At 41.7% G+C, this 26912-nt stretch overlaps 1 protein-coding gene and 2 long non-coding RNA genes across 4 annotated transcripts; 1 reads left to right on the forward strand and 2 right to left on the reverse strand.

Moving 5' to 3' along the window:
* Positions 1 to 798: 798 nt before the first annotated feature.
* On the reverse strand, positions 799 to 8036 carry LOC139360951 (uncharacterized). Its single transcript, XR_011618513.1, has 3 exons — positions 7970 to 8036; positions 6967 to 7074; positions 799 to 934 (listed from the first exon to the last, which is right to left on the reverse strand). It is a non-coding gene; the product is annotated as an uncharacterized lncRNA (long non-coding RNA).
* LOC139360950 (uncharacterized) lies at positions 5227 to 26336 on the forward strand. Its single transcript, XR_011618512.1, has 4 exons — positions 5227 to 5359; positions 10956 to 11055; positions 12096 to 12234; positions 26180 to 26336. It is a non-coding gene; the product is annotated as an uncharacterized lncRNA (long non-coding RNA).
* LOC139360948 (large ribosomal subunit protein uL16-like) lies at positions 18679 to 19423 on the reverse strand. Of its 2 annotated transcripts, none has more exons than XM_071089422.1 (2): positions 19101 to 19423; positions 18679 to 19050 (listed from the first exon to the last, which is right to left on the reverse strand). In XM_071089422.1, exons 1-2 carry the CDS (start codon positions 19421 to 19423, stop codon positions 18717 to 18719), a joined length of 657 nt encoding a protein of 218 aa, XP_070945523.1. In that variant the 3' UTR covers positions 18679 to 18716. The 2 variants fall into 2 exon arrangements, with proteins under 2 accessions (XP_070945523.1, XP_070945524.1); XM_071089423.1 differs by having other exon boundaries at positions 18826 to 19021.
* Positions 26337 to 26912: the final 576 nt, after the last annotated feature.

The following is a 26912-nucleotide window of genomic DNA, read 5'->3' on the forward strand; positions in this document are numbered from 1 at the left end:
ATTATTTGAGGGTGGGCGCGGTGGCTCAAGCCTGTAATCCCAGCACTTTGGGAGGCCGAGATGGGCGGATCACGAGGTAAGGAGATCGAGACCATCCTGGCTAACACGGTGAAACCCCGTTTCTACTTAAAAAATGCAAAAAACTAGCCGGGCGAAGTGGCGGGTGCCTGTAGTCCCAGCTACTCGGGAGGCTGAGGCAGGAGAATGGCGTGAACCCGAGAGGAGGAGCTTGCAGTGAGCTGAGATCCGGCCACTGCACTCCAGCCTGGGTGACAGAGCAAGACTCCGTCTCAAAAAAAATAAAAAAATAAAAAATAAAAAATAAAATAAAATAAAATAAAATAATTTGAATAAAACAGAAAAATTCTTTACCAAATAGAACAGGGAAAAAAAAAATTAAGGAAGACCTCAAAAGTAAAGGCAACAAAAGCAAAATCAGGCAAGTGAAACTATCAGAATCTAAAAAAAAAGAAAAAAGAAAAAAAAATTACATAACAAAAATAAATTAACAAAGTGAACAGACCACCTATGGTGTGGGAGAATATATTTGCAAAATATACAAAAGACAAGTGATAAACATATAAAATATATAACAAACTTAACAACAAAAATAACACATAAATTAGTAACAGGCCGAAGATTTTATGTGACATTTATCCAATGAAGAGATACAAATGACCAAGTACATGCAAAGATGCTCAGCATTATTATTAAAAAACTGCAAATCAAAGCCACAATATGATAACAAACCACTTCCAGTTAATATGACTATAATCAGAAATAGTACTTGCCTTGTCCTTTGAACAGGAGTCTTTGTGACATATCTCTGGGCCTATGACTCTCCTTGTATGCCTGGACACTGTCCACAAGGGTCATTGTGCCATACAACTGGGTGTAGCCTTAAAGTTTTGTGACTTTTCTGCCAGGAGCTTGCCTACAAAGAGAATATTGGAACATTTCTGCCTCAGCATTTAGGTTATGTGTCTGTCATGGCTGTTTCATTACCACAGTGGAAATTTTGACACATACCTAGGCACAGCTCACAGGCATCATAATGACTCTCATATGTAGACCCCTCAAATAAAAGTAATTTTGACTCTTGTAACTTATTTTAGAAACATGAGTGGTGTCTTAGGTTTCTTTCTGGTAAAAAGTTTGCAGAAGATTATAACAGCCTCAGATTTTTGTAAAGCCCAAGGCTTGTGCAAAAAGGGCATAACAGAACCCAGCAGAATGGTAAAATTGTAAGTCTCATGCACACCTAGCTGACAGTAAGGACTGCCATGTCTCACATTTATGAAGCCAACTGTCACTCATGAAAACAGTACATGTGTGGTATTGTAAATCTCATCTTTGGAATATTCTGCCACTGTAAATGTGAACTAAATCTTTGCCAAGCATCTGTGTGATTTGACTCTCCAGACTAGTTCCAGCCCATATATGGGATTGTGATTGCTACCTGGGCCAGTCTCTAGATGATGTGACTCTCCTGCCTGGGCCCTTCTCTCAGTAAGGATTGTAAAGTATCACAGAATCTAAAACCCAGGTGATGTTACATTCTTGCCTGGGTCATGTCCACAGAAATCATTGTGACATATTGCTGTGTCCACCACTTAGGTGATGTACCTCTCCTCTCTGGTATGGATTCTGAACATGAGGGAAGGAGTGACATATTACTAGGCCAGGCAAGCAGGATGCTGCTCATTTGTCTGGACTATGTGTCAAGAAGCGCAAAGTGACCTATCTCTGAGCCTGTCACCTAGGTGATGTGACTCAATGCTTGGACCTCACCCAAATAGAGCACTGTGACCAGAAAGTTAAACCTGCACCAAGGTAACGTAACTCCTTCACCTTGGTTCTTTCCTAACAGAGCCTCACAACATGTCTATGGACTTAACACTGAGGTCATGTGGCTCTTCTCCCTGGTTTCTACCCATGTGTCAGATTGTGAGGTATACCTAAAGGAGCACCTTGGCCATATGACTCTCCTTTTCTTCCTGAGTCATGCCTTCCAGGGGCATCGGGACATATCTCTGAGCCCATGACCTAAGTGATATGACTCTCTTTCCCTGACTGGGCCTTTAAAATAGTGAAATTGTGCATATTACTGAATCCAGCATTTATGTCATATGACTGCTATTTTTTCTAAACCATGCTAGAGTCCTGAATAAAGAGGGAATTATTGTGTACTAGTGGACCCAGCACCCTGATGATGCTTTTGTCCTGAATATGTCAGAGCCACAGAATATATTTTGACGTATTTTCAGTCCGTTCTGTAGCTGTTTGGTTCTCATCCGTTGGCTGTTTTTTCACATGTGGGATTGTGTTATATTGCCAGGTCCAGCCTTAGTTAATGTCACCCTCCTTCCTAGATTCTGCCTAGAGAGAGCATCGTGACATGTTGCTTGTCACATCTGTTAAGTGATGTTACTCATTTTCTTAATTTTCGGGTCACAAATGGGAATAATGACATATATTTTGCTTCACCTTACAGGCACAATAGTTAAAATTATATAGGGAATCAGCCAATAGAAGATATTTTGCCTCTCATTGCTAGGCTTAGGGCAATAGGTAAAATATGTTTTTGTACAAAGCTCACAGAAGTTTACAACACTAATTCATATTGTGTAAACTCCTTGAGTGGTACAGACTTTTATAAAAAGTCCTAGCAAAAAGTTAAGATTGTGACTCTCAATTACATACCCAGGTTAAAGTAAAAGTTGGCAGCATCTCATGTTACAAAGCCCAGTATTGAGGTACTAACTAGTGAAAACCCAACTAGTGAAAACACTACAAGGATGGATTTGTGATTCTCATATGTGGATCTGGCCATAGGTGCGATTGTGACTCATTTTTGGACACAACTCACAGGCATACAATTGGTTCTTATTTCAGGACTCAGGCTAAATGAGAGATGTTGACTGTCATACCTGGGTTTAAGACAATATATTAAAATTGTGAGTCCATATGAGCGTATCAGTTTGAGAATAGTTTGCAGCTCTTCTGCATGTCATATAAAGCCCTCAAATTGTGTACAGGCCATTGTATGACAATACAATGGCCCCCCATACATGTGACATCGTGACATGTATACACACCAAGCTAACAAAGATGACACCCTCAAAGATGAGAAGATTGTGTCATATTACTGGGTCTAGTTAAGAGGTGTTAAAAGTTTTGCTTAAATTGTTTTATATATGTGAATTGTGACAGATCCATGGGTCAGAATCTTAATAATGTGACTCTTCTGCCTGGGGTCTGCCAGCACAGAATATTATCACATATCTCTCAGCCTATCAGCTAGGTGATTTGTCTATTTGGCCTGTGCTTTGCCCCCAAGGGACACTGGAAATCACTGGATGTAGCACCTAAGAAATGGGATTCTTCTCTTCTGCCTAGGTCATGACCACTAAAGGAATTATGACATACTGCTGAGTGCAAAATGTAGCTAATGCAACTCTCCTCCATATTCTTGAGTCTGCCAAAAGAGGGAGTTATTACATATTGCTGAGCTCAGCACCTAAGTGCTTTGACTGTCCTCGTTGTGTTCAACTATGTCTGCAGTGGACATGGCATCATATTACTTGAGACTGTACCCAGGAAATGTGCCTCTTCTGACTTGGCCCAGCCTCAAAGAAAATTATAATGTATCCTGAGCTCAGAATCCAGGTGATAAGACTCTCTTGCTTTGTTTCTGCCCATAGGTGAAATTGTGACATGTACCTGCCTTCAGCTCACATGCAGAAATATAACAATCATACCTGGACACAGAAATAAGATATATTTTGACTCTCATAACCAGTCTTACGACCATAAATAAAGTAATGGGTCACCTTATTGGATAAAATTTACTGAAAATTATGACACTCAGGCATATCATATGAAGGCAGAGTGGTACATAGAGTGTCATAACAGGAAACAGCCTTTCACAGGTGTTATTGTGACATTTACCTTTGCTCAGCTCTTGACTGATTTAGTAAATCTGCCTAGTTAAAGCCCACAGATGACATTTTGACATATACCTGGGCAAAGAACGTTGGTGATTTGGCTCTTTTGTCTTAAAGGTGTACTCAGAAGAGATTGTAACATGTTTTTCACACATCATTTAAGTTATGTGACTCTTTTCTCCTACGTGAACCCTGCTTCCAGTGAAGAGGGTAGCATTTTGAAGCACTTAATCCACATGATATGACTATGTCGCCTGGGTCCTTTCAAGAGGAATCATTGTGACATACTTTTGGGCACATTATTTAGGTGGTATGACTCTCCTCCCCTCCTGGTAGGCAAAGCTAACAGACATGATAATGACTTTTATATATGGACCCAGACAATAGCTGAAATTTTGACTTTCATAACTATTTTGAGGTATATTAATGATGTCCAGGGTCTCCTTTTGACAAAAATTTTACAGATTACCACACTTACACATATTTTATAATACACTTGAGTTTTATGGAGAGTGTCATAACAGGGCTTAACAGAGAGGAAACTGTGCATCTCATGTGCACACCCAGCTGACAGTAAGAACTTTCACCATCACAGATGAATGAAGGCAACTGTCATACATGCGAACAGTACAGGTGTAGTATTGTAAATATGATGCCTATAATTTTATTCCATTGTGACTCTGATATAAATCACTGCCAAACACCTGTGTAATTTCACTCTTCAGACTGGTTCCAGTCTACTTATGGGATTTTGATATCTACCTGGCCCAACTTTAAAGTGATGTGACTTTCCTATTTGGACCCTTCTCTCGGTAAGAATTGTCATATCACTAGTCTAGCACCCAGGTGATGTTACATTCTTGCTTGCACCATGCCCACTGACATCACTGTGACATATCACTGTGTTCATCAGTTAGAAGACTTAACTCTACTCTTTGGAATGGGCGCTGCACACAGGGCAAACTAGTGACATATTTCTGGGCCAGGTACACAGGTGATGATATTCTTTTGTCAGAGTCGTATCTAAAAGAGGGCATTTTAACATATCACAAGGCCTATGATGTAGGTGATATGGCTCTTCTGCTTGCAGCCTGCCCACTTAAAGTGTGACATATTGCTAGGTCAGGCACAAAGGTGATGATACTCTTTGCCACGGCCACGCTTTAAGGAAGGCTTTGTGACATATCTCTGTGCCTGTCACCTAGGTGACGTACTTCCTGTTTGACCCTGCTCACATAGAGCATTGTGACATAAAGGTGGAATCTGCACCTAGGTGATGTAACTCTCTTGTCTGGGTTCCTTTCTAAAGGGAACTTGTGAATATATCAGGACCCAGAACCAGATGATATAGCTCTTAATCCTGGTTTCTGTCCACATATTAAATTATGACATATACCTAAAGAAGCACCTAGGTAAGATGACTCTCATTTTCTGCCTGAGCCCTGCCCACTGGTCACATTGGGCCTTGTCTCTGAGCCCACGACCTAATTTATGTGACTCTCTTCTGTCTGAGCTATTACAGTGGGAATATTATGATATATTTATGAGACCAGCAATGAGGCAATGTGACTCTCATCTTGTTGCTGAATAATGCCCACGAACAGGACTTTTGCAGTATTTCAGGGCCCAGCACTCAGATGATGTTACCCTTTTGCCTAGGTTGTGTATAAAGAGAGAATTATGGCATATTGCTTAGTCCAGCAACTGAATGATATGACTTTTCTGCCTGTCCCAGAGCCATAGAAGGTATTTTGACATATCTTTGGCCCATTAAGTAGGTGTTTTGGCTCTTACCACTTTGCTTGAGTTTTCCATGTGTGGTTGTATTGTATTGCTGGCTCTGGCACCCAGTTAATGTTACCCTCTTTCCTAGGCACCCAGGAAAGGCACCTAGAAAAGGCCCCTAAAGAGGGCATCATGTCAAGAAATCCCTAGAGAAAGCATTGTGACATACTGCTTCTCAAAGCACCTAAAGGATTTGCGGCAGTGCCCTTCACACAGGGGCACCCGCTGTGGGGGTCTGCCCACAGACCCTGATGCAGTGATAAATGAATACAGTACACTGACACACAGATATTCTGCTTTTCCGGTCCAGCTTAGTGTGTGTTCAAGTGGCTTACAGACACCCTACTGAGTCCTGTAAACAGCTGCTATGTGGTCTCAATCAGCTAATGATACTTGCACTTATTCAATAAGATTAATTAACAAAAGCTGGAGGCAACGCCATTATAGGGTAATACACATTGTGAACTTCCTGATTAGAAAGCACTTAATCATCAACAGTACACCAAAGTTTAGTCTTAAGATCACATGAATAAACACGCTAGCTGGGTAAACTACTTCACCTTCCTTTATTACTACTTTAATTTGTTTAACTAAATGTTAAGATCAGGTTGCCTTCAACCATATCTATTACAAAAGTGATGTAAAATTCTTGGCCTTCCTAGAAGATTTGTGTCAATCTCTATAACTATCTTGACTATATTTTGTACCAGCCTGATTGAAACCCAACAGTGATGTTTAACTTCTGCCTAGAATTTGACCAAAAATGGGATTATGACATACACCTTGCTTTAGTTCAAAGGCATGATTATCACGTTTATATTGGGATTCATCCAATAGGAGATATTTTGCCTGTCAACACTAAGTTAAGATCAATAGGTAAGGTCCTTCATTGCATATTTGTAGAAAGCTCACAGAAGTTTACAACACTAACTCATATCATAAAAACTTCTTGGGTGGTGCAGAGAATTTCTTAACAACGTCCAACAAAGAGTTAAGATTGTGACTCACGACTACACACTTAGTGATAGTAAAAGTTGTTACCATCCTACATTTTAAAGCCCATTGTTGAGTTCCTGAGTCTAATAAGTGAATAGAGCACCAAGTTAGAACTGGGACTTTCATAAGTGAATCTGGCCACAGGTGGGATGGTAACTCTTTTCTGGACCCAGTTCATAGGCATAATAATGGTCTCATCCCTGAAACCATCCTATAGGAGAGATATTGACTTTCATACCTGGGTTTAGGGCAGTATATAAGATCATGAGTTTATACAAGCTTTTGGGCCTCAGACAGCTGTTCAACTCTTGTACATGTTGTATAAAGTTCTCAGATGTTGTTGAGACTGTCAAATAATGGAGAGCACACACATGAGATTGTAACTCTTATATACACAACTAGCTAACTATTAATGATGTCACCTTTAAAGATGAAGAGATTTCATCATATCCCTTGGCCTAGTACCATGGTGCTGAGACTTTTTGATTTAAATTTCTTTCTCTAAGATAATTGTTACATATCACTGGGTCAGAATCATGATAATGTGATACCTCAGCCTGGGTCCTGCAAACAGGAAATATTTTGGCATATCTTTGTGCCAATTGGCTAGGTGATATGCCTCTCCTACCAGTGCCCTGTCCACAGGGAAACTGTGACATATCACTAGATTTAGCATCTAGGTAATGTGACTCACCTCTCCTTCCTGGATCCTACCCACTGAAGAAATTGTGATATACGACTGAGTGCAAGAGTTAGGGACATGACTCTCCTTTTGGTCCTTGACTCTGCCAAGAATGGGAATTATTAAATATTACTGAGCTCAGCACCCAGATGGTGTGATTCTCTTTTTTTGTTGTTGTTTGTTTGTTTTCTTTAAACCTGTGTACATTGGGCGTGGTAGACATATTAGTTGATGCTGTATACACGTGATGTGGCTCTTCTGCCTGGTTTCTGCCCACATGTTAGATTGTGACATATAACTAGGGAAGCACCTAGGTCTTATGACTTTCCTTTTCTACCTGAGCCCCGCCTACTGGGGACACTGGAATACATCTCTGAACCCATGACTTAAGTGAAGTGACTCTCTTCTTCTGCCTGGTCTTTACAATGGTGGGACTGTGACATATTGCTGAGACCAGGACTCAGGTTATTTGACCCTCCTTTCTCTCCCAAACCATGCCCACAAACAGGAATTTGGACCTATTTCAGGACCAAGCACTCAGAAAATGTTACTCTCTTACCTCGGTCCTGAATATAGAGAAAAATGGCATTTTGCTGGGCCACGCACCCTGATAATGTTACTCTCAGGACTGTGCCAGAGTCATAGAAGGTATTTTGACATCACTTGGGCACATTATGGGGGTGTTTCGGCTCACATCTATTGGCTTCTTTTTCTCCACATGTGGGACTGTGTTATAATGCTGAGTAGATCAACAAGCTAATGACCAAAGAACACTGGTGGTAGCTGGACATTCTGTTGGGAATTACTTTCCAGTGAGGAGAAATGAGACTGGGAACCTGCTTTAACAGGCAGTCTGGCCATGTCTATTTAGAACACCTGTACTGTGCTAAGACATCCTTTCTGCCACCCATCAGCTTGGACTTCTCAAAGCATAAAGATTGGAATGGTTAAGATTCCAAAGCAGCAAAGATGGTGGCCCACTCATCTTTCCAGTAGCTCCATCTTACAGTGGAGTAGTGATGTTACCAATGGTTGGCTGGAAATCTAAGCCTGTAGATCTTACCCTTTGAGGCACTGTGGAAGTGGGTCCTACAGACCATCACTTCTCAGTCCCCTGGATTCTACCTCTTTTCTATGGGTATGTACGGGTGTATACTCTCCTGCTTTGCTGGAGTTGCGGCTAATTTCTTTGGGTAGGCTGGAAAACCAGAGTATCTAAGGCTCTTGAATCTCTGCACAGGCCTGAGTGGCTGCTCTGCTGAAACTCCATGCAACTCTGTGTGTTAAACTGAAAGCCATGGTGAAGTGGGTTCATGAGGGTATCTCCTTACCTGAGGGTGGCAGAGATCTGTGGGATAATCATGCGTTCCTAGGGTCAAACATGCACTCACTGCTTTACTGGGTGGGGAAGATCCCTTGGCTCCATGTTGTTGCCAGGTGGCCCATTTTCCTGCTTTGGTCTACTGTATTCTCCTTAAGTTAAGTTGTTTCTGTGATTAGTCCCAATATAAGCACCTGTATGTTTCAGTTGAAGGCAATATATAACACAATCTAACATGTGACACCTTGCATTCTCTCTTTGAGAACTACACAGTCTAGCTGCCTCTATTCAGGAATGTTGATCACTTTCCTCAAAAAGAAACCTACTTTTTTATGTTGAAAGAAATTGTGCCATGTGCAATGGCTCATGCCTGTAATCCTAGCACTTTGGGTGGCAGAGGTGGTCAGATCATGAGGTCAAGAGATTGAGATCATACTGGCCAACAAGGTGAAACTCTGTCTCTACTAAAAATACAAAAAAATTAGCTGGGCACAGTGGTATGCACCTTTAGTCTCAGGTACTCAGGAGACTGAGGCAGGAGAATCTCTTAAACCTGGGAGGCATAGATTATAGTGAATTGACATCATGACAATTCACTCCTGCCTATCAACAGGGTGACACTCCAACTCAAAAAACAATAGTAATAATAAAAAACAAATAAATAAATAGAAATAAAAAAATTAATATTTTTTTCAAAACAAATATTGATGTAATTTAACTCTGACATTTGCTGCTATGTCTTCATTCCTAGAATTTATGTCACAATTTCACCTTTGGATAGAGACAAGACAGAAGATTTACATAATCTGGGTGCTGAGCCAAAAATATATCTTAATCTCCCCTGTAGGCAGGACCTAGTCAGTAGTGTCATATCACCTGTGTTCAATCTCAAATAATATGTCACCATGCCCTCTGTATAAGGGTTGAAAAAATAGTGGATAGCCACAACTTCTAGGGGCTCGGCTTAGGAATATGTTATGATTCTCTCTTCTCAGAGTCCAGAAAAAAGGGGAAAGTCACATCACATAGGTTTTGCACTCTGTGGTATGTCACCTTTTCTTCAGTTGGCAGAATCCAGGCAGAAGAGGAGTGTCACATCCTCTTCTACCTAGCAATATAACTACACATTGCTAGTTATATCTAGCAATATGTCACAGGGTCCCATGTGAGCAAGGCACTGAGGAGAGACACAACACCTAGCCGATAGACCGAGACTTATGTGATAAAATCCCCTGTTGGATGGGTCCAAGCAGAAGAGTAATATTATTATGATTCTGACCCAGAGATAGTTCGCAACACAACTATGGTAAAGGATTTAAGCCAAAAAATCTGAATACCTAGGGGTACTAGACCTAGTGATATGACACAATCTCCTCATCTGTTAAGATGACATCTTTAACTGTTAGCCTGGTGTGTATATAAAGGTCCTAATATCATGTGTGTTCTGGCTTATAGTATGACACACTCTATAACATGAGAAGGCTTTATGCAACATGTGTGAAAGTTGAAAACCACTCTGAGGCCTACCCGCTTGTATTGACTCACAATCTTACATATTGCTTAAAACCCAGTTATGATAGTCAACATCTCTCTTAAAGTCTAGGTTTAGACAGGAGCCTAAGATAACACATTATTATACCTGTTATCTTAGTCCAGAAATGAGTTAACATCTCACCTGTAGTGTAATAAACAGTCATGATCTTAACTTTTTCTGGTCCCTGTTATAAAACTCTGTGTATTACCCAAAAAGTTTATAAAATATGGGTTAGTACAGTAATCTTCTATGAGCTATGTACAAATATGCAACTCATAACTTTACTTATTGCCCTAAGTGGAAAGATGAGAGGCAAAATATCTACAATTGGTGGAATCCCAATTTAAGTTTTGTTATCATGCCTCTGCATTGAATCAATGTAAATTTCATAATCCCATTTGTAGGAAAAAAATATGGCATGAGGGTAGCACAACTTAGATGTTGTGCTAAGCAACATATCACAATGCCATCTTTAGGCAGGGTCTAGAAATAAGGGTTACATTAACTGGGTGCTGAACCCAGCAATGTGACACAAACCTAAATGTGGAAAAAAATTCCAGACAAATGATGAACGCCTACAAAATGAGCCCAAGATAGGTGAAGTACTTTCTGTTGCTCTGGCACAGTCTGGAGTGTTATATCATCAAGGTGTGGGGCCAAGAAATATGCCATATTTCTCTCTTTATGCAGGACCCAGGCAGAAGAGGGACATCATCTGAGTGCTGAGCCCTGCGATACATCAAAATTTCATAGGCATGGTTCGGGGAAAAAAAAAGAAGAGTCATGTTATGTAAGTATTGGGCTTAGCAATATGTCACATCACCCCATTGTAAACTCAGGCAGAAGAAAAGGGTCACATCATTTAAGACACGTGCTCATATATATGGCCCAATGTCCCAAGTGGGCAGGGCTCAGGTAGGTTAAAAGAGTCATATCACATAGGTGCTTCCCTAGGTATATAACACAATCTAACATGTGACATGAAACCAGGCAGAAGATTTACATCACCTTGATGCTGGGTCTTGAGAAATGTCACAAGGCTCACTTAGGACAGGTCCCAGGCAAGAGAGATACAAAAAATATGTGCAGGTTGTACCCTTCTACCCTTATGCCACAATGTTACATGAGGGCAGGACCTGAGTAGGAACTCATACCACCTAAGTGATATGATCAGAGACATGACACAATGTCTTCTTTGAGTTATGGCATTGGTGACAGAGTACCATTACCTGTGTGCCTAGCCTAGCAATATGTCACTATCCAGGCAAGCCAGACCCAAGCATAAGAGCAGCAGCACCTAGGATATAGGCCAAGAGATTTATCACAATGCTCTCTTTAGTACATGGCCCCAGCAAAAGAGTATCATCACCTGCATGCTCTGCCCAGCCATAAGTCACTATCCCCCACTGTATGCAGGGCTCATTCTACAGAGGAGAGTTACATCACCTAAGTGGTTGACACAGTAATATGTCACAATGATTTCTGTGGGCATGGCTCAGACAAAAATGTAACATTACCTAAGTGCATGATCTAGTGATATGTTGCAGTAGATTTTGAGAGCAGGGCCCTGACAGGAGAGTCACATTAGCTAGAGGCTAGCCCAGGTAGATATCATAATAACATATGTGGGCTGGAACTAGTTTGTAGAGTCAAATGTCACAGATGATGGGCAAAGACTGATATCACAATTACACTGGCAGAAAATTCCTGGGATGAGATTTACTATGTCACACGTGTCTTGTTCTCATTTGTGACAGTTGACTTCATATATATGTGACATTGACAGTTCTTTTTTTTTTTTTTTTTTTTTTTTTTTTTTTTTTTTTTGAGACGGAGTCTCGCTCTGCCGCCCAGATTGGAGTACAGTGGCCGGATCTCAGCTCACTGCAAGCTCCGCCTCCCAGGTTTACGCCATTCTCCTGTCTCAGTCTCCTGAGTAGCGACATTGACAGTTCTTACTGTCTGCTGGGTGAGCACAAGAGAGTCAAAATTTGACTCTTCTGCTGGGTTCTGTTATGACATTCTCTGTACAATCCAAGGGCTTTAGAAATAACTAAGGCTGCTATAATCTTCTGTGACCTATTTACTAGAAAGAGATTTAGTCACTCGTATTTCTAAAACAAATTATGAGAGTCACAATAACTTCTATTCTTGGGATCCACATATAAGAATCATTATCAGGCCTGTGAGTTGTGCCTAGGTACATTTACTCTTTGGTAACGAAGCAGGCAAAACAGTCACAAACCTAAATGCTGAGGCAAAACATGTTTTAATATTCTCCTTTTAGGCAAATTCCTGGCAGAAAAATTGCATAACTTTGGGGCTACACCCAACTGTATGGCACAATGCCCCTTGTGGGCAGTGTCCAGGCATATGAGGAGAGTCAGATCACCTAAATAATAGGCCTAGAGATCTGTCACAATGTGTTCTGTTTAGAGGTCCAGACAAGAGCGTCATATTACTTGGATACCGTGCTTAGAAATGCTATAATTCCCAGTGGAAGCAGGATCCAGGCAGGAGAGGAGAGTCAAGTAACCAAGATGATAGGTCCAGAGACATGTTACAATCCTTCCTGGGGTATTGTTAAGACAGGAGAGTTAAATCACAAAGATGCTTAGCTGAGGTATATGTCCAAACCTTAATTGTGGGTTACACCTAGGCAGAATCATGTTATCACTTAAGAGCTTGGTAAAAGTATATGTCACAATAATACTGGTGAATAAAGTGGAAGTCACCATCTTGCATATGTCCTGGCTCCAGGTGTAACAGTCATGATTAGTCCTCTTATCTAGTCTGAAAATTATAGCCCAATATCACCTGTGGGCACAGAGCAACAAGAAGACCACGACACCTGGTAGGGTGCTGGTTCAGTGAGATGTCACAGTCCTTCTTGTCCTTCCAGGACCCTGGAAGAAGAATCATATCACCTGGATGCTGGTTTTAGTGATATGTCAAAGTTCCCCCTGTGGGCTGTGCTAAGGAAGGAGAGGAGACTAACTTTGCTAGGCAATTGACATAGATATATGTTACAGTGGTCGCTATGTGGAGGACCAAAATATGAAAGTGACCTCCACTTGGCTCTGGGTTTAGCAATATGTCACAACCTCCCCTGTGGTCAGGGTGAGGTTAAAGAGAAGGAACATCAACTGGGTGCCGAGCCAAATGATATGTTACAAAACTTGCTGTTAACATTTTGCCTTAACTGCATGAAATAGCATACCATCTCTACCTAATTTGTTGGCAGGGCCCAAGATGGAGAGCCACATAACTGAGCTGATAAGCCCAGATATATATCACAATGCCTACCGTTGGGAATGTCCCCAGCAAAAGATTACCCTCAGCTGTATGCCTGGCCTTGCAATATGTCACTATCTTTTCTTTGTGCCGGGTCCATTTCAGAGAGGAGTGTTACGTTACCTATGGTGGACACAGAAATATGTCACAATAATTTCAGTGGGCATGGCACAGGCAAGAATGTAAGATCACCTGGATGCCAGATCCAGTGATAAGTCACAATTCTTACTGAGAGTGGGACCCAGGCAGGAGAGTCACATTACCTTGAGGTTGGCCTAGTTAGATATCACAATTCCATATATGGGCTGGAACAAGTCTGGAGAGTCAGATTACATAGGTATTTGCCAAAGATTTCTATCACAACCACACTGCCAGAAAATTCCAAAGTTGAGATTTACAACACCATATATATTCTGTTTTCATGTGTGACATTTGAATTCAACCATGTGAGATGATGACAGTCCTTACTGCCAGCTGGGTGTGCATACAAGACTCATAATTTCATCCGTGTGCTGGGCTCTGCTTTGCCTCTGTCTGTATAAGCCAAAGACTGTGTAAAGTACGTTTGAATGTTGTAATCTTTTATGACCTTTGTATAAGAAGGTGATTCAGGACATCACACATGTCCCTAAACCTAGTTATAAGAGTCAGAATATCCTCTATTGGCTGATTCTACATATAAGAGACATCATTCCTGTGATCTGTGCCTAGGTATATGTTACAATTCCCTCTGTGGTTACAAAGCAGGCACAACAGTCACATCACCTAAATGCAGGGACAGAAATATTCCAATAATCTCTTTGTGGGCATGGTCCTGTCAGTAATGTCACAATTCTTGTGTGCTAGGTCCAGCTCTGTGGCACAATGTCCCTTCTGTACAATGTCCAGGCAGAAGAGGACCATCATATTACCTAAAAGATGAGCCCAAAAATATGCCACAATGCCCCCTGTTGACAGGGTCCAGGGCCAGAGAGTAATATCTTTTGAATGCAGTGTTTATAAATGCTATGGATACTAAAAGAAGCAGGGTACCGACAAGAGACAAGAGACATGTAACCTAGGTGATGGGTACAGAAATATATAACAACACCTTCTGAAAACACTGCTAAGATAGCACTCTCAAATCACCAAGGTGCTTGACCCAGATACTTGTCAAAATCTCATTTGTTGGCTATGCCGTGGCAGAATTATTAAATCACTCAGGAGCTGGGCAAATGTGTACGTCACAATTTCACTGATGGAAACGCTTAAGAATAAGACTCACTATCCTTCACATACCCTGGCTCCAGGCATATGAGCTATTAGGCTTTTCTTATCATCTCAGATATATGGCACATTATCACTTGTGATCAGAGAGAAGGCAAGAAAGTCACATTATCTATGTGGGTGCCGGTCTAGGGAAATGTGGTCAGGAACCACGCTGAAGGGTCACATCACTTGGATGCTGCTTTCAGTAACATATCAAAACCCCCTCTGTGGTCAGGACTTTGGCAAGACAGGAGACTCACTTCACCTTGGTATGTGTCACAGATATATGTCACAATATCTGCTGTGCAGTACCAAGGCTGGAGAGTGAACTCACATTGTTGCTGGACCCAGTAATATGTCACAATCTGCTTGTGTTCATGGCCCAGGCAAAAACAAAGAAACCGCATGTAGGTCTTGGGCCAAGTGATATGTTACAATGCTTTTTGTTGACAGAACCCCCAAAAAGAGAATAGTATACTCTGGATGTAGAGCCCAGTTATGTGCCACAATGCCCTATAAGTGCAGGGCCATGGCTGTAGAAGAGAGTCACATTACTTAAGTGATGGACCTAGAGAGAAGATATAATTCTATGTGTAGGCAGTTTTTAGGCAGATAATTCACATCACTTGAGTGATAGTCCCAGTGATACATAAAAGTGCCATTTGTAGGCAGAACAAAGAAAGATACATATTGCTAATGTGTTTGTTTCCACAGGGTACAATATTATCTGTGGTCTGGGCCTAGAAAAGAGAGTCAAAATGTTCATGTTCTGGGCATAGTTTCCTGTCAGAATCACACACTCAGAAAGTTTTGGAAGTAAGTTTCACATCTCACATGAGTCCTGGTTTCATGTATGTGAGTCAATTTTTTCCACGAGTTAAGTCAAAGTAGAGGAGTAACAATCTCAACAATGGGCAAGATCCTTCTATAAGATGCCCAATCCCACTTGAAGACTGTGTTCCAGTTGGGGAGTCACAGCAACACAGATGTGCTGAAACATGATTGAAATGCTACCAAACCACTTGTGAATCATATCTATGTATTAGACTAATTATTTCAAACTTTTGTGTGTAAGATTTAGTACCTCATTCCTAGGCTCTGTTCTTGTAGGAGAATGACAATCCTGTCAGCTAGGTGTGCCAGAAAAAAAAAAAAAAAAAAAAGGTTACTTTGTCTCCTGGTTTTTGGTGTCTGTTATAACACTCTTTGTACCATTAAGTCTTTTTATGATATACCTGAGTGTTATAATCCTTCGTGAAGCTTATACAGGAAGAAAAAGAGAAGAATTTCTCCACCTAGGTGCTGGGATCCGCAGTAGGTAATAATCCCCTTTCTTGGTAGAGTCTAGAATATTAAGGAGAGTCATCACCTAGGTTTTGCAATCAGCAGTATGTCACAATTTGTTGGTGAGCAGGACCCAGGCAGGAGATAAGAGTCATTACCTAGACGTTAGGTCTACTGATATTTTACAGTGTCTTTGGGGAGCAGGACACAGGCAGAAGAGAAAAATCATCTAGCCTATAGACCCAGAGATATATGATAATATCCTCTGTTTGCAGGGTCCAGGCAGAAGTGTCACATTATTATAATTCTAACCCAATGATGTGTCACAATGCACCCACTGGAAGGAATTTAAGCCCTAAAGTCTCAATACCTGGATACTAGGTCTAGTAATATGCCAAATTTTTTTGTCTTTGAGGGTAACACCATGAACTGTGAGCTGCATGTGTATATGAGAGTCACAATCTTACATATTTCCTGGGCCATTGCATGACACATATAGCACTTGAAAGCTGTTTACAGCACGCATGATGGTTTAAACCACTCTGAATCCTACATGCTCGTATGGATTCAAAATCTTACATACTGCCCTAAACCTAGGTATGATATTCAATATCTCTTCCCTAGGCTGGGTTCAGGAATTAGGCCTATTACTATGCAACCTTCTTATCTTTAAGGTTGACACCATTAACTGTTAGCTAGTTGTGTATATGAGAGTCACAAACTCATGTATGTGCTGGTCGTTGTATTACACTCTCTACAGCATTTAAGAACATTATAAAACATGCATGACAGATGCAAACTTCTCTGAGGCCTAATGCTTATATGAAGTCAGGATCTTATATTGCCTTAAAGCCACACATGACAGTCAACAGATCCTGTATAGGCTGACAGCTCTTGTATAGACTGACTTCAGGGATATGACCATTATTATGCCTCTGAGTTGGATCCAGAAATGAGTCACCATGTCACCTGTGGCCCACAATTGTGAATGGAAGTTCATTCATGATTTGGCTCTCTGTTTGTGTGTTATTGGTGTATAAGAATGCTTGTGATTTTTGTACATTGATTTTGTATCCTGAGACTTTGCTGAAGTTGCTTATCAGCTTAAGGAGATTTTGCACTGAGACAATGGGGGTTTCTAAATATACAATCATGTCATCTGCAAACAGGGACAAATTGACTTCCTCTTTTCCTAATTGAACACCCTTTATTTCTTTCTCATGCCTGATAGCACTGGCCAGAAATTCCGACACTATGTTGAATAGGAGTGGTGAGAGAGGGCATCTCTGTCTTGTGCCAGTTTTCAAAGGGAATGCTTCCAGTTTTTGCCCATTCAGTATGATATTGGTTGTGGGTTTGTCATAAATAGCTCTTATGATTTTGAGATATGTTCTATCAATACCGAATTTATTGAGAATTTTTATCATGAACGCTGTTGAATTTTGTCAAAGGCCTTTTCTGCATCTATTAAGATAATCATGTGGTTTTTGTCTTTGGTTCTGTTTATGTGCTAGATTACGTTTATTGATTTGTGTATGTTGAACCAGCCTTGCATCCCAGGGATGAAGCCCACTTGATCATGGTGGATAAGCTTTTTGATGTGCTGCTGGATTTAGTTTGCCAGTATTTCATTGAGGATTTTTGCATCAGTGTTCATCAGGAATATTGGTCTAAATTCTCTTTTTTGTTGTGTCTCTGCCAGGCTTTGGTATCAGGATGATGTTGGCCTCATAAAATGAGTTAGTGAGGATTCCCTCTTTTTCTATTGATTGAAATAGTTTCAGAAGGAATGGTACCAGCTCCTCCTTGTACCTCTGGTAGAATTTGGCTGTGAATCTGTCCGGTCCTATACTTTTTTTGGTTGGTAGGATATTAATTATGGCCTCAATTTCAGAGCCTGCTATTGGTCTATTCAGGGATTCAACTTCCTCTTCGTTTAGTCTTGGGAGAGTGTATGTGTCCAGGAATTTATCCATCTCTTCAAAGTTTTCTAGCTTATTTGAGTAGAGGTGTTTATAGTATACTCTGATAGTAGTTTGTATTTTTATGGGGTTGGTGGTGATATCCCCTTTATCATTTTTTATTGCATTTATTTGGTTCTTCTCTCTTTTCCTCTTTATTAGTCTTGCTAGCGGTCTATCAATTTTGTTGATCTTTTCAAAAATCAGCTCCTGGATTCATTGATTTTTTGAAGGTTTTTTTGTGTCTCTATCTCCTTCAGCTCTGCTCTGATCTTAGTTATTTCTTGCCTTCTGCTAGCTTTTGAATGTGTTTGCCCTTGCTTCTCTAGTTCTTTTAATGGTGATGTTAGGGTGTCAGTTTTAGATCTTTTCTGCTTTCTCTTGTGGTCATTTAGTGCTATAAATTTCCGTCTACATATGGCTTTAAATATGTTCCAGAGATTCTGGTATGTTGTATCTTTGTTCTCATTAGTTTCAAAGAACATCTTTATTTCTGCCTTCATTTTGTTATGTACCCAGTAGTCATTCGAGAACAGGTTGTTCAGTTTCCATGTAGTTCAGGTGAGTGGTTTTGATTGAGTTTTTTGTTTGTTTGTTTGTTTTGGTGGAGAGGAAGTAGAATTTATTGGTGAGTATTAAGAGGGGGGCAGCATATTGGAAGCCCTCATGAGTGTAGGGCCCACCATTTGTCCAGAGAACCATGACTGGGGATGCACTTGACCCCACAGCCATCTGCGATGAGCTGCTTTTCAGCCACCATGTCTTCAAATTCATCAGCATTGAACTTGGTGAAGCCCCACTTCTTTGAGATGTGGATCTTCTGGGGGCCAGGAAACTTGAACTTGGCCCTGCGCAGAGCCTCAATCACATGCTCCTTGTTCTGCAGCTTGGTGCGGATGAACATGATAACTTGGCCAATGTGAACCCTGGCCACAGTGCCCTGGGGCTCTCCAAAAGCACCTCGCATGCCTGTTTGGAGCCTGTCAGTGCCAGCACATCTTGTTGATGTGGATGACGTGGAAGGGATCATCAACATCTTGTTGATGACGTGGAAGGGGTCATCAACATCTTGTTGATGTGGGTGACATAGAAGGGGTGGAGCAGCACCCGGATATGGAAGCCATCCTTGCCACAACTTTTTACCATGTACTTATTGGCACAAATTCGGGCAGCCTCCAGGGCTTCAGAGGATAGCTGCTCATATTTATCTGACACCATGTAGCCACAGAGCGGAAACTCATCCACTTTTGCCTTCTTCTGCCCCAGGTCGAAGATGCGAATCTTAGCATCAGGAACACCTGGGCAGAAGCCAGACTTTGGGTTCAGCTTGTTCTTACAATACTGGCAACAATGGGTGGGGCAGCGGCCCATGGCGACACCAGGATCTTCAGTGGTGTGCCGAAGGGAAAGAGCTTGATTAAGTTTCTTAATCCTGAGTTCTAGTTTGATTGCACTATGATCTGAGAGACAGTTTGTTATAATTTCTGTTCTTTTACATTTGCTGAGGAGTGCTTTACTGAATTCCAACTGTGTGGTCAATTTTGGAATAAGTGTGATGTACTGCTGAGAGGAGTGTATATTCTGCTGATTTGGGGTGGAGAGTTCTGTAGATGTCTATTAGGTCTGCTTGGTGAAGAGTTTAGTTCAATTCCTGGATATTCTGTTAACTTTCTGTCTCGTTGATCTGTCTAATGTTGACTGGGGTGTTAAAGTCTCCCATTTTTATTGTGTCGCAATCCCACTTGTGGGCAAATGTAGGCAGAAGGGAAACATCAATTAGGTGCTGGGCCAAGCAGTATGTCACAATGCCTTTTCTAGGCAGGGGACAGAAATATAAGCAGGTATATGGTCACATTAACTGGGTGCTGGACCCAGCGTTATTACACCATCCCATATGTGGCAAAAACCCACCCAAGGTATATGAGTCAAAACACCTACATAATGGGCCCAAGATATGTTAATATAACTTCAGTGTCTCTAGTATGGGTAAGAGACTCACATCGTAAGGGTGCTAGGCTCAGTAATATGCAATGTGCCATAATATCCTTTTTTTTTTTTTTGAGATGGAGTCTCACTCTGTCACCCAGGCTGGAGTGCAGTGGCGTGATCTCGGCTAACTGCAAGCTCCATCTCCCGAGTTCATGCTATTCTCCTGCCTCAGCCTACAGGCGCCTGCCACCATGTCCGGGTGATTTTTTTGTATTTTTAGTAGAGATGGGGTTTCACCATGTTAGCCAGGATGGTCTCGATCTCCTGACCTCGTGATCCACCCGTCTCGGCCTCCCAAAGTGCTTGGATTACAGGTGTGAGTCACCGTGCCCAGCCCATAATTTCCTCTTTATACAAAACCCAGGCAAAAGATTAACATCATCTGGGTGCTGGGCTCTGTAATAGGTCACAATTCATTTTGCAGGCATGGTTCAGAAAAAAAGAGGAGAGTCACATATCCTGAGCGCTAGGGTCAGCACTGTACCAAATTTTTGCTATCGTAAATGCCAGGCAGAAAAAGAGAGTCACAACACTTAGGTCCTAGGTTCGGAGATATGTCCCAATATCCCCAGTAGGCAGGGCTCAGGCAGACGAGGAGTCATATCATCTATATGCTTTCCCTAAGGATATGTCGCAACGTAACATGTGCACTGAAACTAGGCAGAAGAGTTACATCACCTGGGTGCTGGTTCCTGAGATATGTCACAAGGCTCTCTTAGGACAGCATCCAGGCAAGAGAGTTACATCACCTAGGTGGAGGTTCTTTGCTTATGCCACAATGCTCCATGTTGGTAGGGCCCAAGGAGGGAGTCACTTAACCTGGTTGATATACCCAGAGATATGTCACAATGTCCTCTATGGAGCATAGCTCTGGCAAAAGAGTGCCGTCACCTGTGTGCCTGGCCTAGAAATATGTCACTCTCCAGGTTGGCATGGCCCAAGCAGGAAAGCCACATATCCTAGGTAGATGCCCTCCTTTGGGGTAGCTCTGGCAAAAAAAGTACACTCACCTGTGTGCCTGTCCTTGAAATACATCACTATCCTTTTTTTGTGCAGGGCCCATTCCTGAGAGGAGAGTTACATCACCTATGAGGTGGACACAGAAATATTTTTCACTAATTTTAGTAGGCACTGGGCAGGCAAAAATGTGACAGCACCTGGGTGCTAGATCCAGTGATTTGTCACAATCCTTACTGAGAGAAAGGCCCAGGCAGGAGGGTCACATTACCTCGAGATTGGCCTACGTAGATACCAGAATCCCATATATGTCTGGGAGAAGTCTGGAGAGTTAAATTACACAGGTGTTGGACAAAGAGTTATATCACAATTACACTGTTGGAAAATTCCAACGATGTGATTTACAATACCACACATATTCTGTTTTCTTTCATGTGTGACAGTTGGCTTCATCCATGTGAGATGATGACAGTCATTACTGTCAGATGGGTGTGCATACAAGACTTACAATTTCATCTGTGTGCTGAGCCCTGCTTTGACTCTGTCTGTATAACCCAAAGACTTTGTAAAATTTGGGTGAATGTTGTAATCTTTTGCGGCCTTTGTACAAGAAGATGATCCAGGACATCACATATGTCCTTCAACCTAGTAATAAAAGTCAAAATATCCTCTATTGGCTGAGTTTACATGGCCATCCACAGGAACTGTCAACAACCCAGGGCCCTTCTACATTCTGGGATCCTGCTGCCTTACCCAGCAGCAGGATAATGGAAAGGTAAAGAGCTGAAATAGACAGAGTGGAGGCCACAAGCCTCACCCTCCCTCATGGCAAGGGAATGAGGGGATCCTTCCCAGCCCAGGGAGCTGCTTCCCAAATACACCTGGAAACCCAGCACAAGCTGAGGGATTCACTCTGCCACAGCTGGGCATGGGGGATTTCAATGTGTGCCGGAGACCTGGATCCTAGTCGCCCTACCAGGTGTACTTTTCCTCCAGGTCACATTATGTTCACACCCTTTTTGACCCTGATGGACTGCTCATCCTCATCACATGGTGTTGGCTAGAAATGTTACTCCTGTTGCCCCAGCCACTGTTTCAAAGTGCAGAGATTGACCAGCAGACCCCTGAGTCTTTGTCCTCCTGTCCAAGTAATATCCATAAAAACAGTAAAATAGTGGCACATTAGACCTCATGACATTTTTAAGTCTGACCTCTTTATAAGCATTTCATCCAGATATTTATGAGTTTTTCTCATTTATTTTATTTATTTATAGCTCTATTTCAAAATCAATTTTTGCTTAGAGGTATTTCAACATATAACCAAATGTCCAGAGCTATGCCATACAGGTTTCAAGCTTAAAAGTCTGTATCTGCTATTATGTTGGGCAAAGCCCATCCAGCACTTACAAAAGTAAGTAATTATTAGGCATGGCCACTATAGTGATCTAAAACAAACTTCGCAATTCTTCTTAAACCCATTTGAAAATATTCCTGATGTAACTGAACATAGTACTTGCTTCTAATGAATAGAAAACAGTGCAATCATTTTCTGGATACTAGGCCACCTCTGGCCTAGGTTAGAAAAGGTGACACAGCTCTAAGTAAGTCTCCTGCTCTCATGGGGACAAACCCTTCAGGAGCTCTGGACCAGTACATCATAAAGTCTTACGCCTTGATAACACTATGCAGATGGGACATCCCATGGAAAGACTCATAAAAACAGAAGGAGATGCCCAAGGATCTCAGCAGTTCAGCCCCTGCTATTTTAGTCATTCTAGCCATGGCAGCAGGGAGAAAAGAAGACACCTGCCAATGTCCCTACCCTGAGCCATCACTAGATTGCATCCTCCTGAGTGCCACTGAACCCAATCATTTGGCTGAGAGACTGTGGAAGACTGCAGAGACTGAGAGTTAGTAAATTGTAATTATTGTTATAAGCCACTAAGTTTTAGATAATTTGGAAAAGCACTTTAGACTCCTAGAAAAACTGAGTTGTCTGCTGATTTTAGTAATTGCGGAGAGCTTTAAATGCCAATGTCATGAATGTTAATACGCTGGAAAAGTCAAACCATCAAGGCTCTTCTAAACATAAGAGATCTTTAATGTGCCCTTGCTATGGATGGAGAATAATCTAACATGTATCTGATGGAGATTTTTGAAAGCCTCTGTTCACATCTCTTGGCTGTGTATGGGTCAACTCTGGTCTGATTTAATTCTAGGCAACTGCACAACTCATCTTTTGTTTTAGGTCCTGGCCTACACTGATTTTTTGATGACTGATTGTGTCTGTGTATGTGTATGTATGTTTTGTGTGTTACCATACTTTATCTGAAGGGGATAAATAATAGAGCTAGAGTTGTTTTGTAAACATAAACCATTCCAGGAAGACAATATTGCTAAACAACAGAGCTTTAAAACAGATATGAGGCAGGGCACAGAGGCTCACACTTGCACTCCCAGCAACTTGACAGGCTATTCAAGTCAGGAGTTTGAGGCAAGCCTGGCCAACATGGCAAGATTCCATGTCTAACATACCAAAGCTAGTTGGGCTTGGTGGCCCATGGATGTTGTCCCGGCTACTCAGGAAGCTTATGCAGGAGAATCCACTGAAGCCCTGGGATGGAGTTTGCATGGTACTGCCATTACATCACTGTACTCCAGCCTGGGCACCAGAGTGAGACTCCATCTCAGAAATAAAAAAATAATAATAAAATATAAAACAGGAGAGAGCACTGAAGAGAGAAATGCATGAAACTGGGTAGGCATTATGGCTTATGCCTGGAATCGCAGTATTTTGAGAGTCTGAGGTGGGTGGATCACCTGAGGACAGGAGTTTGAGACCAGCCTCAGCAAATATTGTGAAACCTGGTCTCTACTAAACACACACACACACACACACACACACACACACACACACACACACACACACACACACACACACACACACACAGAGTTAGGATTAGTGTCATATGCCTGTGGTTGCAGCTGCTCAGGACAGTGTAACTGGACAATTGCTTGAACCCAGGATGGGGAGGTTGTAGTGAGCTGAGATCATGCCACTGCACTCCAGCCTAGGCAACAGAGCAGAATTCTGTCTTAAAAAAAAAAAAAAATCAAAGAGAGAAAAAGATAGGGAGGGAAGGAGGAAGGAAGGGAGGGAGGGAAGGAGGGAGGGGAGGGAGGGAGTGAGGGAAGGGACAAAGGAGGGAGAGAAGGAGGGAAGAAAGAAGGGATAAAGGACAGAATAAAAGGTATAAAACCAACAAGAAATGAATAAAGATAAAAACTTGTCATTTTGCCCATTATCCACATGAATTTTTGAACTATGTTTAAAATAATATTTAGGTCTGTGGTCATCTAACTGAAAGTTTAAAATAAGCTGGTGTATATTGTCAAAATTATTCATGTAACGGTGTTAACTAAGATTCTTGTAGTTTTCAACAACCAAATCTAATTGACATTTGCCATCAAATTGCATACTACTAGGGGCAGGGTAGTCTGTGTTATGCTGCCTAATCTACACTAAATTAAAAATGAAATCAAATCTGCAAAACACTTTACAGTTACTATTACCAGTAAAGACTGGTTTGTTTCTTAACTTGTGGAAGTTTTTATTTCCACAGTGTTGATGGCTCTGGCAGAAAGCCTTCTTGGTCCAAACTCACCCCTTATCATCACAGTATTTACTTGTTCAGGCATTAAGGGGAAAGAGCATCCAATCCCACTGCTTTCCTGCATTGGTTCCCATGCACATGCAAATGTGCTGTGTTAGTGACTATCAAATATTCATATATTTGACCAAAGAAATTTGTGTTTCCAAACTGTAAAACAAAAATATTACTATCAGTGTATTTTTATTATTTATTTACTTAGAGGCAGGGTCTTGCTCTGTCATCAGGCTGAATCATACCTCACTGTAATCTCAGACTTCTGGGCTCAGATGATCCTCCAACATCTGCCTCCCAAAGTATTGAAATTACCGACTCAAGCCATTGTGCTCAGGCTCAAGTTTAGAGATAAATGCTAATGAATATATTGTAAGCCATATAAATAAACATAATTGCAGGTTCTCCAGAACTGTGAGAAACCACTGAAAAACTGCCATGGTGGACAAGGCTGCTGGCAACAATGCAATGCAAGCAAAGGAGTGAGTCCTTCCCGCTGAGCCTTCAGATGATACCAAAGGCCGGCTTGGCATATCCAAGGCAGCTTTTTGAAAGAACATGAAACATAAGTTTGTGTGTGTGTGTGTGTATAAGCATACATACAGAACCTGTTGAACAAAATAGGATCACCCACAAAATGGAATATGATGCAGCTCTTTGTAACTCAGGTAGAATTCATCCTGAATCTATCAGTTCCTGGGCTTTATTTTTTTCTTTTTTTGGCTAGTTCGTTCCTTATTACTAATGATTCCATTTTGGAAATTGAAATTGGACAGGTTGGACTTGAAACTGGGTCCACTTAGATTCTGTTGTGGAACAGAGAATGGCATGCCTGTAATTTTGACTGTGATAGTTACTGTAAGGTCTTTGCATGAGATTTCTGTCTCCAACAATAGGGCCTGGGACTAACAATCAGCTCCCTCAATATTTGCTGTTGAACAGTGGATGGGCTGGAGCTGAGACTGGGACTCTTTGTTTCTCAATAAAGTCATATGCTCTAGAGATTTCAACACCCAGTGATTTCCATTAGATATATCAGAATTGATCTTCCTTCCAGAGGTACTAAGGCTTATTATATAAGCTACTTGCCCACTGGATCCGGGTAGGGCCAGAAACTTCATCCTTAACCACTAAATTATCTCTGCTTTTTAGCCTGGGGATGGGTGGAGCACAAAGGGCAAGGATGGTCAACAGAATGGCAGCTGGGATTGGATGGGGTCACATGCCCCTTCTGTGGATAATCACCAAGCTGCCTCTTTGTCACAACCTTAGAAGTTTTGCAGAGAAAACCAGGTTGGGATTTGGCAGTTGGCCAGGGATTTGAGCCTGGCAGACCCATCAACCATGGTTGGTTGCTGCAGAATGATGTTGTTGCCTAGTTTCTCTGATGGTGCACTTCTGCTGGCTGGAATGCAAAGACACCAGTAAGATTACTGTTACGGTCACAGTAAGCCCCATTCATGTACTTTATTTCTAACTGACTCCAGTTGTCTGATACCCACAACGTGTCTCATAGGGGAAGACTAGAGAGAACATCATGTGAAGAATTGCAAAATGGAAAAGAAAAGGCTGAATGTACACCTTCAACTCTCTTCTCTCTGAAGAAACTGAGTCCAGGGAAATTTTTTGTATGCAACACTGTGTTGGCTTGGGAAGGAGAAAAAGCATCAAATTAAAACTGTTATTTTATCCTATGTCTGTGGCTATGCTCATATCTACAGTCAAAAAAGGTGTCACAGATTCAATCCCAAGTTATAGAATCATTCACTAAAGTGTGCTTATCTGAGGATAGCTGTGAGTTTAAGTTTTTGTTTTGAAGAGAGGGAGGGAGTTAGCAGAATCACAAAATGCCTATTGTGTCACATCAGACCCTAGAAACAGGCAAGTTGAAAGATGTCCAGGCTAAGCACAGTGGCTCATGCATGTAACCCCAGCACTTTGGGAGGCCGAGGCAGGCATATCACAAGGTCAGGAGGTCGAGACCATCCTGGCTAACAGGGTGAAATTCCCTGTCTACTAAACATACCAAAAAAAAAAAAAAAAAAAAAAAATAGCCGGGCGCGGTGGCTCAAGCCTGTAATCCCAGCACTTTGGGAGGCCGAGGCGGGTGGATCACGAGGTCAGAAGATCAAGACCATCCTGGCTAACATGGTGAAACCCCGTCTCTACTAAAAATACAAAAAACTAGCCGGGCATGGTGGCGGGCGCCTGTAGTCCCAGTTACTCGGAGGCTGAGGCAGGAGAATGGC

Source organism: Macaca nemestrina, chromosome Y, assembly GCF_043159975.1.
Source record: "Macaca nemestrina isolate mMacNem1 chromosome Y, mMacNem.hap1, whole genome shotgun sequence".
Taxonomy (NCBI): Eukaryota; Metazoa; Chordata; class Mammalia; order Primates; family Cercopithecidae; genus Macaca; species Macaca nemestrina.

Coding starts and splice junctions, on each gene's coding strand:
- LOC139360948 (XM_071089422.1), bottom strand. CDS start 19,423: ATGGGCCGCTGCCCCACCCATTGTTGCCAGTATTGTAAGAACAAGCTG. Junction 19,051..19,100: donor ATGTTGATGACCCCTTCCAC/GTCATCAACAAG, acceptor CACATCAACAAG/ATGTGCTGGCACTGACAGGC.